This window comes from Phocoena sinus, chromosome 13 (assembly GCF_008692025.1).
Source record: "Phocoena sinus isolate mPhoSin1 chromosome 13, mPhoSin1.pri, whole genome shotgun sequence".
Classification (NCBI taxonomy): domain Eukaryota; kingdom Metazoa; phylum Chordata; class Mammalia; order Artiodactyla; family Phocoenidae; genus Phocoena; species Phocoena sinus.
The window spans coordinates 11,090,721-11,104,551 of record NC_045775.1 but is presented as its reverse complement, the minus strand read 5'-3'; the positions used below and the strand labels follow the sequence as shown (position 1 = coordinate 11,104,551).

Below are 13,831 nucleotides of genomic sequence, written 5' to 3'. Positions count from 1 at the left end.
TAATTGCATGTCCTTTGTCAGCCCACACCATTATTCTGCAGTGTTTTTTAAGTATGTATAATGCAACTGCTGGATGAGTTGCAACTGTGTTGCAACTCTATACCCTCCCCAGTGCTGAGCACAGGGCCTTGTCCGTAGAGGACACCTAAGTTTTGGTTCATTCTCCCGTCTATTTGGCATTCATAAGGCACGTGTCGAGTGTTTCCTTTGTACCACACACTGGTGCTTGGTACTGAGAAGCTAAAGCTGAAGAAGATGTGGTATCATCTTTGCCATCAAGTGGTACATGGTCTAGTGAGGGAGACAGGCCAAGTAATAAATAAAGCATGCTATGAATAGACGGATACTCTGGGACATTTTTATAGATAGGGATATTTTTGTAAATGTTTAAACCGTGTCTTAATAGAAAAATAGGGTTTCTCTTGAAGTGAAAGTTAAAAGAGCATTTTTGAATTGCTTGATGTTTTGACTTTACAAATCACTGCTGTTATCCCAAGTATCACATCCTGATACAAATTTTAAAGTATATTGTGTATTAACTTTACGTAAAAGAAAAACATGTCTTGGCACTTAGGGGGAATTCCAGTAAACAGGGTATCGTATTTCAGAAGAGTTGCTTTTAAATGATATGAAGCCTAACTTTGATCCTGTCAGAGGTCTCACTTCCTGCTCCTAGGTACTTTCATTGCTACTCTACGAACCCTGGAAGCTGGGAGTTTCTGTTGGTGCCAAAGGCTGCTTGAAGGCCTCTTACGGTTAGAAAGCTTGAAACTCATCCCGTGTGGGGCATTGGGATTATGCTGGGCAGGAGGCACTGTGCTCTGTCCAGGGAGAAGCATGAGACCAAAATTAAGCCCTCCCCGTCACCCAAAAAACACAAACTGATCAACCAAGCAGAAGTCCTTAAATTTTTTTTTCAAGAGTTTAACCTTAAATGACTTTAAAAAAAATAACATTATAAAGACAGCTAAGTCAGGATGAAAATATTGATGTGTGCTTTATTCAAGTGGCATTCGTTACTACAGATAATTCAAGTGAAAGTGCAGGTATCTCTTCTTTTCTATTTTAATTCTGTTTGAACACAGTAGCAAGGTTATGTCTACTGTCAGTTCAAGCCTCTGATATAAAATTTATGCCTAAAAGTTGGGGTTGTTTCTTCACTTCTCTATTTCCTAAATTCCTGAAGTAATAAATTTGTTTACATTTCTATAAGGAAGCTCAGGTTTTAAATTTTTCTTGTGATATGAATAAATAATGCATAGTAGAAGGTGACAGATCTGGGTTCATTTCCTAGCTAGTAAGCACTGGGCAGTTCTCTGTAGAGAACTACAGGGTACTGTAGACCCGCATGAGACAACGTGAAAACCATATAGTACCATTTGAAACACGTTTGTTTCCCTTTATATAAACTAGCTGCACACACTGGTGGTTTCCTGTCTTTGATTAGGCAGCAAGAAGGGATTTGTAAGAAGTAGCCTTTCTTCCTAGGTTTCCAAACAAACAAAAAACATGTTGTTTAATAAAGGAACCAAATCTTACCAATCTTAACATACTTTCTTTGTCTCTTAATTTCAGTTTGTCCACAGTAGAAATTGAAAATCGAGCCCAGTCCCTTCATCTCTTTGAGACGTTGAAGACCAGTCCCGAAGCCTTTCACAAGCACATGGTCAAGTATATTTATCCCACGATTGATGGCTTTGATCATGAAAGACTGCTGTATTATTTCACTCTGCTGGAAAGCTGTGGCTGTGCAGATTTGGGGAAATACACCATTAAACCAGAAACCCACATTCGGCTGCTAAAGAAATTTAAGGTAGTTGCATCAGGTAAGTTAATCATTTTCCTGCTTGAACTCATTCTTTAAATTTAATCTAGGGCAATTTTCTATATACAGTCCTGTTCCTGCATTGTGGCTGGCATAACTGTGAAACCACAGTATTTTTATGCTAATAGACTTTATTCTGTCTCCAACTCCTTTACTTACTGTTGAGGGAATTAAATACTGGAGAAACTTAAGTCACACAGTGACTTAACGCAGACCTGGTACTAAAATCCAAAGTTTCTGACTAGTACACCAAAGGTGTTTTCCCTGCTTCCACTGGTTATATTTTATCTACATAAATGACAAGGCTGAGACACTTCCCAATAGGCAATTTGGCAGAATTTCACTTAAGTGGACCTACATGTTTAAAGTATGTATGGAACCCTTAAAATAAGAGCCTTTGAATCTTTGATAAATTGTGGAATTTTTTTTTTGGCGGTACGCGGGCCTCTCAATGTTGTGGGCTCTCCCGTTGCGGAGCACAGGCTCCAGACGCGCAGGCTCAGCGGCCATGGCTCACGGGCCCAGCCGCTCCGCGGCATGCGGGATCCTCCCGGACCGGGCACGAACCCGCATCCCCGGCATCCCAACCACTGCGCCACCAGGGAAGCCCTGTGGAAGTCTTTAGAATGGTGTCTGTAGCTCATAACTAAGAAATTAACCGTGTTAATACCTCTCAAATCTGTATGATACTTTACAATTTACAAGGCACTTGCAAAGCTGCATTCATCTGCTATTCATAACAACTGTGAGTATTTACTTCAGTCTATCAGTGGTTTACTGAGTAGCTGAATTAGACCCTGGACTAGACACAGAGGAAGGGGAGTAAGATTCAGTCCCTGCCTTCAGGTAGTTGATGAGGTACTAGATGAATAACGAATACAGTGCAGTTTGGTGAGAGCACTGATAGAAGACATAGGTGCCACGGGGGGACTGAAGAAGCGAAGAGATATTGCCATCTCCAGGATACAAATGAGGACACTGGCGCTCACAGCAGTTGAGTGACCTGTTCAGGGTCGCACAGTTGGTTAAGTTGCAGGCAGGGCTTGGAACTCAGATCTTCTGATGAATCTCATTGACAAATGAAGCTGTGCTGTAACTAAATGTTTTCATTCAGCCACGCAGAGGGGCTGTGTGTGTATTTGAAAGCTCCTGTATGGTTATCTGGGAATGAACTACTCTCTTTTTTCCCCTTTTCTTTCCGATAGGTCTTAATTACAAAAAGCTGACAGATGAAAACATGAATCCTCTTGAGGTGTTGGAGCCAGTCCTTTCAAGTCAGAATATCTTATCCATTTCCAAACTTGTTCCCAAAATCCCTGAAAAGGATGGGCGCATGCTTTCCCCAAGCTCTCTGTACACCATCTGGTTACAGAAGTTGTTCTGGACTGGAGACCCTCACCTCATTAAACAAGTCCCGGCATCCTCCCCCGAGTGGCTGTGCACCTTTGACGCCTGCATGAAGTACTTTGATCGTCTCCTCCCAGGTGACCTCATCACTGTGGTGGATTCAGTGACCTTTTCTCCAAAAGCTGTGACCAAGGTAACCAAAAAGATAAGAGTTTAAAGTAGATTGGCCGCTTTAGAAGAAATGAAAATTGCTCTTACATTCTGTCGATTTTGTTTTTATTTGCTTTCTTGAAATAGGGACTACTTACATGTTTGGCAGTTTTGTTCTTTGTTAAGCATGAGGTATTTTAATTGGGAGATCATTTTCCTCTATCACAGTTGTGCAGGCAATATAAATCAGGCTTAACTGTTCTAATTTGCATGTGCATTTTGTTCATGTTATAGTTCTCATAATATGGCATTTTATAGTAAATATTCCATCCTGTTCTTTCCAATTGACAAGTGGAAAGAACCTCCAGTGCCAAGCCCACATTACTTGCACTCAGAGCCAGCCTACCAACTTAGCGACAATTAAGTCCAGGTCTTAAAACAGTTTCGCGTGAATGCTACGTAGTACATGACTTGGTGGTAGAATTACCCATGTGAGTCTGTGTGGCAATTTCCAATGTCCGCTCCATGCCCAGGCCTGAGCCCTTTAATTGGACTCTAACTTCTCCTCTCGATCCTTTAACATTGTAGAGTTTCACACAAAATAGATAATGTGGGTTATTCTCCTCCCCTTCTTGCCCTCTCACCCAGACGCCACTATTCAACAAATGTGAATTTCTCATTGCTTGGACACGGGGCATTATCTCTCCTAGAAAATCTCCCAGCTGCTGGTCTCAGCTGCTGAACTGCATTGCGTTTGGAACTTCCTTTCATTTTCTCTTCCCTACCTTTGCTGCTGCCTTCTCTTTCCCCCAAGTTGGCAAGTCTGCCCAGGACCCTATCCCATGAATTTTTATTATAGCTATTATTATCATGAAAATTGAGTGTAGAGGCTAAGAATCCAAGTCACTCATCTGGAGGTTGGCCCAGGTAGATGTTCAAACATCTGTGGGGAATGCTAGTTTTAACTAACTTGCTAGATTAATAGTCGTGGATAACCAATGACTTCATTTCCTTATTATTGTAACTCAATGAATTTAGTTAATAACTTGGTTTTAAATTTTACAGCCACTGCTATAAAGAGGAGATAATCATTTTTGTTGTTTTTAAGGAAAAAAGTAAGGACGATTGTAAAGGGATGTAGCGTGATATATTTGAAAAGAGCACGGGTTTAGAGTCACATGGCTTTGAAGTTTGAACCTGCCACTTAACCAGCTACGTGGTTTCGCCTCAGGAATCTCGTGTTAACTTCTGTCTTCTTCAGGCAGAGGCAGTGACTGAGGAATCTTGAAATAGATGATAGTATTATCCTACTTTTAATAGGTGAGGAAACAGAGGTTCAACAAAGTTAATTTGGTAATAGAGAGCCACAATTTGAACTCAAGGAGGCTTATTCCAGGGTCTTTGCTCTTAACCACTGAATGGTACTATTTCTAAGAAGTCATAGAAACAAACAGCTAGAGTCAAGGGACCTGGAGCCTTTGTAGGGACTGTGGGAGAACAGTGGGGCCAGAGAGCCCCAAGCATTTTCGGTCCAAGCAGAGCACCCTGTCTCGGGATGTTTCCAGAGCAGGGCTGAATCTAAATGAGGAAAGCCCGGCAGGAACCTCACAATGTCTGGGGAAAGACAAGAGTCCAGCAAATACTGGGTGACTCTCCAAGGATGAGAAGAGGTTTGAGTCCAAGTAAGTACTAGCAGTGCCACAAGTACATACTGGAGGGAAGGGGCTGAACCAAGTGGGGAGTTGAAATCCAAGGAAATGGCTCCAGAGCTGGGACCTATGAAACGGCTGAAGGAGCTTGACAAACAACCTGACTGGCCAGGAAGATGGAGGGGCCCAGGGTGAAGGAGGTTTTACATATTTTATATGAGGGCAGAGACAAAGCCAGGGCCACGTGCTAATTGTGAGCACGGTATGGGGTGGACAGACAGCCTAGACTTCCCAACAGCAATTACTTACTCCTGATTAAACAAACTTAGGAGTTGGATGTAGAGTCTACTCAGTTTTAGTTGGTATTTATGATGTTTTAAGTCAGATGATTTTAAGTTACAGCACATTCTCATCACCTTAGTTTCTTAATTGTATATCTTTAAGATGCCCTCCAACCACGAGAAAATGTATGACACAGTTGTTTGTGGACATATGTGCATTTTTTCCTGAGGAAAAGATGCATAGCTGACCCAGTAGGGATTGAGTCAGTTAATTGTGGCGTTGCTTTGTCTTAGCTCAGATGGTGTAATTCTCAGCAAGATATTCTTTTACTGTAAACTATGTTAAGAGGTGGTTTTCTACTAAGTCAAATAAGGTATAGAAAAGTGAGAGAGATAAATTAATTTGATATCTTTAGTCTAGCTTTATATTTGTTCTCATTTTATTAATTGGCAAGCTTTAAATTTTCCATTCAGAGAGGGAAAGTATAAAGTTTAGATACAATGAATGTTTGAAATCACACAGTGCTATCCTAGAGAGAGAGAGAAAGAGAGTGTAAAATTCATATTGAAATACAACCCTCATATGTCAGAGGACACATTTGGAAAAGGAAATGCATCTGGACGTGGCCAAGTTTGCAAAACACCAGATGTTGCCACAGCTTGTACATGGTGTTAAAAATGTAAAATAAGTGTATACTACTCATATATAGTGTGCAGTTTTGAAACGTTTACCCACATTTAATTCAGAGCCAAACGTTTGGCAAGAACTGGTGAACGTCCAGAGAGCCTAACGAGAACAGTAAGCAATCAATTCAGAGAGGAATGTCCCAAAGCTGAACTTAGTGCCCATCCCATAATGAAATAAGCCAGAGGAGGTGCTTCGCCTTCATAGCAGAATGTGTAGAAATCATGGGGAGAATGTTCACAAAGCATCATTATGTCATGTAGGCCAAGAGTGAATTTGCACGACGTTCGAGGTGATGCATATGCAGAAGGGAAAAGAATACACGTGTTTAAAGTGCATTGGCTCCAATTCTGAATGGTTGCGTTTCAGTTGAGTCAGGTCAGAGTTGCTCTCCTATTGCTTTTCTGATTCAGTCATTAGAAGCATTTTTGCAGAGAACAAGTTAGTGAGTTAGAAATTAGGAAAGTGGTCGACAAAGCTGAAATGCAGGTCAGAACACCGTTTGCCTGGTTCAGACATGATGTGGTTAGATAAGGGGGTGCTTGCATGTAACCCCAGCCTTCGTGTAGTGAGTTAGAAATTAGGAAAGTGGTCGACAAAGCTGAAATGCAGGTCAGAACACCGTTTGCCTTGTTCAGACATGATGTGGTTAGATAAGGGGGTGCTTGCATGTAACCCCAGCCTTCGTGTTTTACACTCAACACTCGCTTTCAATTGCTGGTATAGCTACATCCAAAAATAAGGACGTGGAAAATCCTCATCCTACTTAGGAAATGCTACTAAGTTGGCCCAAATCCTTCTTTAAAAACCCCAGTTAAGGGCTTTTCTGGTGGCGCAGTGGTTGAGAGTCCGCCTGCCGATGCAGGGGACACGGGTTCGTGCCCCGGTCCGGGAAGATCCCACATGCCGTGGAGCAGCTGGGCCCGTGAGCCATGGCCACTGAGCCTGCGCGTCCGGAGCCTGTGCTCCGCAACGGGAGAGGCCACAGCAGTGAGAGGCCCGCGTACCGCAAAAAAAAAAAAAAAAAAAAAAAAAAAAAAAAAAAAAAAGCCTGTAAGAAACCTAAAATGAAGGGTTTCTTTTCTTTACAGTAAAATTATTATAATTGAGAGTTACACTCCCGGTGAAATTAGAAATTCCTTGAGGGCAAGGCTGTTGCCTTTTCTCTCAAATGCTCCAGTATCCAGCATAGTATAAAGCAGGCACTCCTCAGTGTGGTTGTTCAAATAATTATTATCATAGGTTGGCTATTCTTAAATCTTTCGATCTTTGGATGCCTTAATATTCTTAAAAATTGTTGAGGACCCTAAAAAGCTTTTGTTTATGTAATATCTGTTGATATTTGGCATATTAGAAATTAAAACCAAGACATTAAAAAAATATTTGTTTAATTCATTTATAGGTTAATTCATATATAGATCCATTTATAGGTTGACATGAATAGCATCTCTTGATGGAAGATGGAAATACAGCATTTTAAAAAGAAAAAAATAATGAAAGTGACATCATTTTACAGTCACATGTCTGGCTTAATAGAACACAGCTGGGTTCTCGCGTTTGTTTCTGTATTCAATTTTTGTCGTTCTGGCTGAAGAAAACGAAGAGCTTTCAGCCTTACACAGGTACAAGGTATAGAAAAGGGAGGAGCGCTTTAATAGCCTATGGTGTAATTTTGGGTGTTCTTTGATGTTGCTGTAAAACTCAACAGATGATAAATTCTTAAAGACTAGGTGTAGTGTGGAGTCAGAAACCCTATCCTTGATCTTTCTGTGCTCTCTTATATTAAAACTGTTGTTTTGGATTGCACTTTGATTGGATCTTCTGCCCATGTATGATTTGGAATGTAATGCGTTCAGAGTTTGGAAAGTTGGCTCGCTCAGTTACACAGATCATCCAGGTGTTGGTACAGTGCATTATACGCTATCCACAAAGCCACATGGGTTATTCTGGACGCCCATCTTATCCAGTGAGTTTTTAAGTATTGGGAAGTTGGCAAGCTCACAGTGGTAGGTACACGTTTTCCAAAACTCGAATTTTTGCTTGAAAGCTTCAGTTGTATCACTGGCAACAAATACTGTGAGTTAATTTCCTGGAAGTGACACGCTCACTTTGTTCACATTGGAGAAAATGTTTGCCGCATATTCGAGTCTGAATAGCTATAGTTTGTCTACCTGTTGTTCTTTCAAGCACAAATGGTAATGCGTGCCAAAGCAGCTGCTTCAGCTACTCATGACTCAGACAGTCACACAAATGCTTTTTCCTTACTACGCTTCAGTACACAGTGAGATGTTTCACGTGTATCTCTCAGTTCTTAGATATGCAGATATCTAAGCTATGCACTTAGATATGCACTCAGTGGTTGAGATTTAATAAAATCAATCAGTTTTACTCCTTCATCAAGAACATTCTCAAGTGAAATGCCGATGGAGAACACAGTGACACTTAGTACATTTTGGTGCCACTCCCTTGATTGTGAAAAGTCCCCACAGTTTTATCCACCATTGCTTTTTCACCATCATATAAGTGTCAACATCGTGAAAAAAGGTAAATAATGTTTTAGTGGTAAAAGTCAAAAAGGTGAACAATTTTGACTTTGCAGACCTCTTGAAAGAGTCATGGACTCTTGTGGTCTGTGGACCACACTTTGAGAACCACTGTCATAGGGTATTGTTTCCAAAACGGCAGCCAACCTTGACGCCCACATGAAAGAGCATTTCAACTTCCTGAATGTTTGTCATTTAAATAATAATGAAGATATGTCTGGTAAGTGCATAAAAGGTTGTCTTAAAATTTCAGTTTCTCAAAATAGTTTAACTTCTAATCAGCTTTCCAGATGTGGACGTGTCAGAAAGAATTTGAAAATGTAAATGGAATGTGTACGTGGTACTATCATGATATCATCCTTTGAATTTCTGAACTTGCAATATATTTTTTCCTTCTACAGATTTCCTTTTATAATTTTTTAGCTAATACATTTATTTTTTAATATTACTCAAGCTAAGCAGGGAGCTCTCTGGGAGAGCCGTATAAGAAATGAGAAGGGGCTCAGAGTAAGGGTGCAGCTCCTGAGGGGCACTCCTTCAACCTGGTTTCCTCAGCTTTATTCCCAGGCCAGGATCTCAGCTCAAAGAAGAGATGGTTTTTTTTCCGGGGCCTGGATGCAACAGAGTATGAGGATGATGCTTAATCATGGTTCCACCCCGCCTTCACTCACAGCCCCTTTTAGAATTCAGAAAGATGAAAGTAAATATCAACAATAAATAAATATTTTTGGCAAAGCTGGAATTAGGGAGCATGGCCTGGATCTGCAACCCAATGGTCTGTCTTTCACAAAAGTTCACACTTGTTTGAAATTTGACTAGTTAGAGCTGCTATAGAAAGTCATTCTAGAGGGAAGCCAAGGATGAGTGCACACTGAGGACAGGCAGGGCTGGCGGGGAGTAGCCGCGTTACGCCTGGCTTTGAAGTCTGCTCTCCTCCTGTGGGGAGGAATAAGGAGGGGAGAGATGCCAGAAGTGCTCTTCCCATGGTTTCTGCCTGTTGGTTGGAGTGAAAGTTTTCTCCTCATAATGGAAAGATGAGGAGAGGGCAATGGGCTTTTTGTTTCCTTAACTAATTCAGCTTAATAATGAAACCTCTTGCCAGTGAGGGGAGAAAGGAGTCCAGGGTCTGTCGGGACCTGGTCCTGATGTCCCCTCTTCCTGGGGCCACACCTCTTGTACCTATGAGTCTCGTGGCGTGTCCTCCTGGGATCAGTAGTGGCAGCAGCACAGCCTGTGCTTCTGAAAACTCTAAGGTAGGTCAGAACAGCGCACTCTTCTGACTCCCTGTGGACTAGGCTAAAAATCTACTCTCTCTTCTATTTCCTATCTCACATTTGGCCCAACTGGAATGATGATTAAAGCTCATCAGAAGGTAAGCAACAAGCTTCAGTGAGAGTAGAAATACGCCAAGTATTACAGGTCAGCAACTTTAAAATGGCCCAAATTTAAATTCTCATTATTAAATTCCCAGGAAGAAATTGACATCCTTAAAATCAAATCCTCTTGCCCTTTCAGTTAAAGTTCAATTACATCAAAATCCAAAATTCGTAAGTTCAACAAAAGTAAAGTTCAAAGATGATATTCCTGGTTTCTGCTCTATCCTAGCCAGAGCGGTCTGAGTTAGGTGTCTGGGTAATATCAGGTTCCTTCAGCAGAGTATACCTTCTTACGCTTGAGGAGTATAGCTTCTTCAGCAAATATGAAGTTAAGTTAATCCCACTCCAAGTTTTCCATGCATCTCATTTTTTAAAACTCTAAAAGAAAAAGCGAAAAAAATTAAAACAGTTTCAGCATCAGCTCCATTGCTGTGTAATTTAGGAAACTCAAGCGAATCACCAGCCCTGAAACAGCCAAGTGAAACAAGGTTCCTGAATCCTGTTCTTAGTTCAGTCCAAATACACATTCCTAGAATGCTGGAGAGCATGGCTTGTTGGTGTGGGAGCAGAGGAGAGTCGGCAGAGAAAAGCTTACTGAGTTTAGCTTTGCCAGCGTATCAGGTCAAACCAGTTGTCTAGAGCTTGGCTGGGTAGGTCTCCCATGAAGGGGTTAAATGCGGTGTGCGTTCTCCATATGGAGGAAGGGAAAATACCCATCCAGACTGTCTCCTCTCTGAGACTGACTTATTTTACACGTCCCTGCCTGCAGTCACTCTGCCTTCCTAATGTCCATTTCCCCATTTAAGCTCTGTGTTCCTCCAGTTAAGTGTCCCAGTGGCCACTGTCACTGTCTTATTGCTATGGAATCCCACTTGTCTCAGAATCCTGTTCCCTGGGGAGCTTTGCCACTCATGCCCATGTTTGCTTCTGCTGAAAACCATCTGCAGTAGATCTCTCAACTGCAATCAGTGTAGATGTTTTTGAAACCTGTGCCCCTAGGGACCTGGAGAGGACTATTAGGTTTGCTTTGTGCTTGCATCTGAATTGTAGGCTTGTGCTCCTTCCATGGGCATAGAAATATTTCTGTCATATCTTTGGGGTTTGATGGGGAAAGAGCAATAAATAGCACCCTGTCTTCCCAAGTTGCAATCAGTTAAGAGATAGAGGGATCAGCTAGGTGGAAACTGAAGTCACTTTATTGTTGGGAGGATTGGAGTGTCGACCATGGCTTGATTTTCCACGGTCAGCCTTCCTCATACTTGCTCCCTGCCCAGATCTTCAGACAACCCTGCCAAGCACAAGGATAGATCTGGAGAGCATGTGTGCTTTCTCAGAAGGGCTGCCTCCCAACTTGATTCCCACCCATGGGACCCAGAGAGGTGGCCTCTGGATTAGTGCTGTCTAATAGGACTGTGATGTGAACCACTTGTGGAATTTGAAATTTTCTAGTAGTCACATTAAGAAAAGAAACACAAAATAGGTGAAATTGTCCTAAATATTTACCATTTCAGCATGTAATCGGTATAAAAATGTGAATGAGATATTTTAGCATTCTTGTTTTTGCACACTCTTTGCCATCTGTTGTGTACTCACAGTACCTGTCAGCATAGACGGGCCATATCTCAAACGCTCCATAGCCATATGAATGTATTGGACAGATAATGCTTCTCTGGAACCAGAGTCCGCGGTTTACCCTTTTGTCTCACAAACGTTCACCACTGAAAGGACAAGAGCAGAAGAAAAGTGTATTCTCCTCACAGGCAGATCTCAAAAAGAAAGGGAGGGGACTAGCCACCCATAATCAGTTTCCTCCCCCCATGTCATCAGCTGTCACTCCTCCTCTCCCGAGGAGTGACAGGTGAAGAGAGGGGCAGGACTTACCTTCTCGGGACCCATCGGGGGAACTTCCTGCTTTATGGGCCTAGGTGGGAGCTGCAAAGGAGGAGAAAATGGTTCCTGCCACACATACTAAATGAATGTCCGGCTAAAAATAAATGATAAGACCTTAGGAATTATCTGTCATCTACGGAAATCACGGTATGTGCTATGTGATAATAGTAGTAATAGCTCCCATTTATCGTTCACTGGTTATGTACCGGGCACTGGTTCTCCACTTGACCTTATCTCCAGTAATCATCACAGTAGCCCTGCAATGTAGGTATTACATCTCAGTTTGAAATGAGCAAACTGAAGGTTAGAGGTTAAGTAATTTGCTCAAGGTCAGAAGCAAGTTAGTAGCTGAGTCAGAATTCCAATCCTAGTCTTATCTGTTTAGTGTTAGAGGTCTTCAGCAAATGATAATCCTTCTTCCTTAGGCAGGCGCCCACTATTTTCTGAGGCAACTTGTTCATTTATTGGATACGTTTATGTTATTCTCTTAAATGGGGTCCACGTCTGCCCCTTTGATCTGTCCTCCTTTCTGTAACAACAAGAAATAGAACCACTTCCTTCCTTGCTCTTTGGGACATGGAATAAAAATACCATATATCCTCCAAGACTTTCATCCCTCATTTCTTCTTTATTCCTCAGATAACCTGGATTTCATGTGTTTCAATTAAAATCACCTTCACCTTGACACAATTTATGTGTTCCTCCTTAAAAAAATTTTTTTTTAAAAAGGGAAAAAAAATCACCTCCATGTATTAGTTTTTATAGTGCAGTTGTAACTAATTATCACACACCTATACAAATTTATTATCTTAAACTTCTGTAAGTGAAAAGTCAGAGAAGTGTCTCAGTGGGCTAAAATCCAGGTGCAGGGAGGCCTATACTGCTTTCTGGAGGCTCCAGGGGAGAATCCAATGGTGAGAGGCTGTCTTCCTTCTTTGGCTCATGGCCCCTTTCCTCCATCTTCAAAGCCAGCAACGTTGCATCTCTCTGATTCTCTGTCTTCACATAATTCTCTCTGACCAAAGCCAGGAAGGGTTCTCACTTTGAAGGATTCGTATGATGAGAGGGGAGCCTATGTGGATAATCCAGGATACTCTCCTCACCACAGGGACGGTACCAGTAATCACATCAACAAAGTCCCTTTGCCATGTACGGTGGCGTCTTCACAGATCCCAAGGATTAGGCTGTACACATATTTGGGGACCATAATTCTGCCTACCGATACTTTTATATATAATAAGGTTTTAGACACTTTATAAGACTTTATAATAAGGTTTTATAAAAAGACTGAAGTTTAAACCAAAATGGAAAAATGGTAAAAAGTATGAAAAATATTTAACTCAAAGCTGACGTACTGCCATAATACATACATACTCTTTTTTTATATGTAAGTAAATGGATTCTAGTTTATTCAAGATAAGACATTTACTTTAAAGACAAATAAACTACATGCACCTCTGTTTCTAATTACTGGTAAATGTATATCTCCACATCGATCTTTATGTATAATTATCAGAGTATACATTACAGCAATGCATGAAGATCTTTTGATCTTCTTCATAAGTTTTTAAATTGAAAGGATATATATCAAATGCATGTTTGTCTCAGAAGACACTATTTCTGAAGCTCCTATTCCTGAGTGGAAAGTGGCATTCATATATATATATATATATATATATATATATATATATATTTTTTTTTTTTTTTTTTTGGCGGTACGCAGGCCTCTCACTGTTGTGCCTCTTCCGTTGTGGAGCACAGGCTCCGGACACGCAGGCTCAGCAGCCATGGCTCACGGGCCCAGCTGCTCCGCGGCATGTAGGATCTTCCCGGACCGGGGCACGAACCCGTGTCCGCTGCATCGGCAGGCGGACTCTCAACCACTGCGCCACCAGGGAAGCCCCCCATATATTTTTTAAGACTATTTTTTTTAGAGCAGTTTTAGGTTCACAACAAAATTGAGAGGAAGGTACAGAGGTTTCCCAGTTGCCCCTCCCCTACACATGCATAATCTCCCCCATTATCAACATTCCTCACTAGAAGGTACCTTTCTTTTCTTAAACAATTGATAAACCTACATTAACA

General features: G+C 41.4%; 1 protein-coding gene across 2 annotated transcripts in view; it reads left to right on the top strand.

The window, feature by feature from the left end:
- The window catches only part of NBAS (NBAS subunit of NRZ tethering complex), a 365,227-nt gene that overhangs the window by 258,873 nt on the left and 92,523 nt on the right, over positions 1-13,831 (top strand). For both annotated transcript variants that reach the window (XM_032652473.1, XM_032652472.1), the window contains 2 exons: positions 1,576-1,826; positions 3,031-3,365. In XM_032652473.1, the coding sequence (XP_032508364.1) occupies positions 1,576-1,826; positions 3,031-3,365 (586 nt within the window). The remainder of the gene's footprint in view (positions 1-1,575; positions 1,827-3,030; positions 3,366-13,831) is intronic.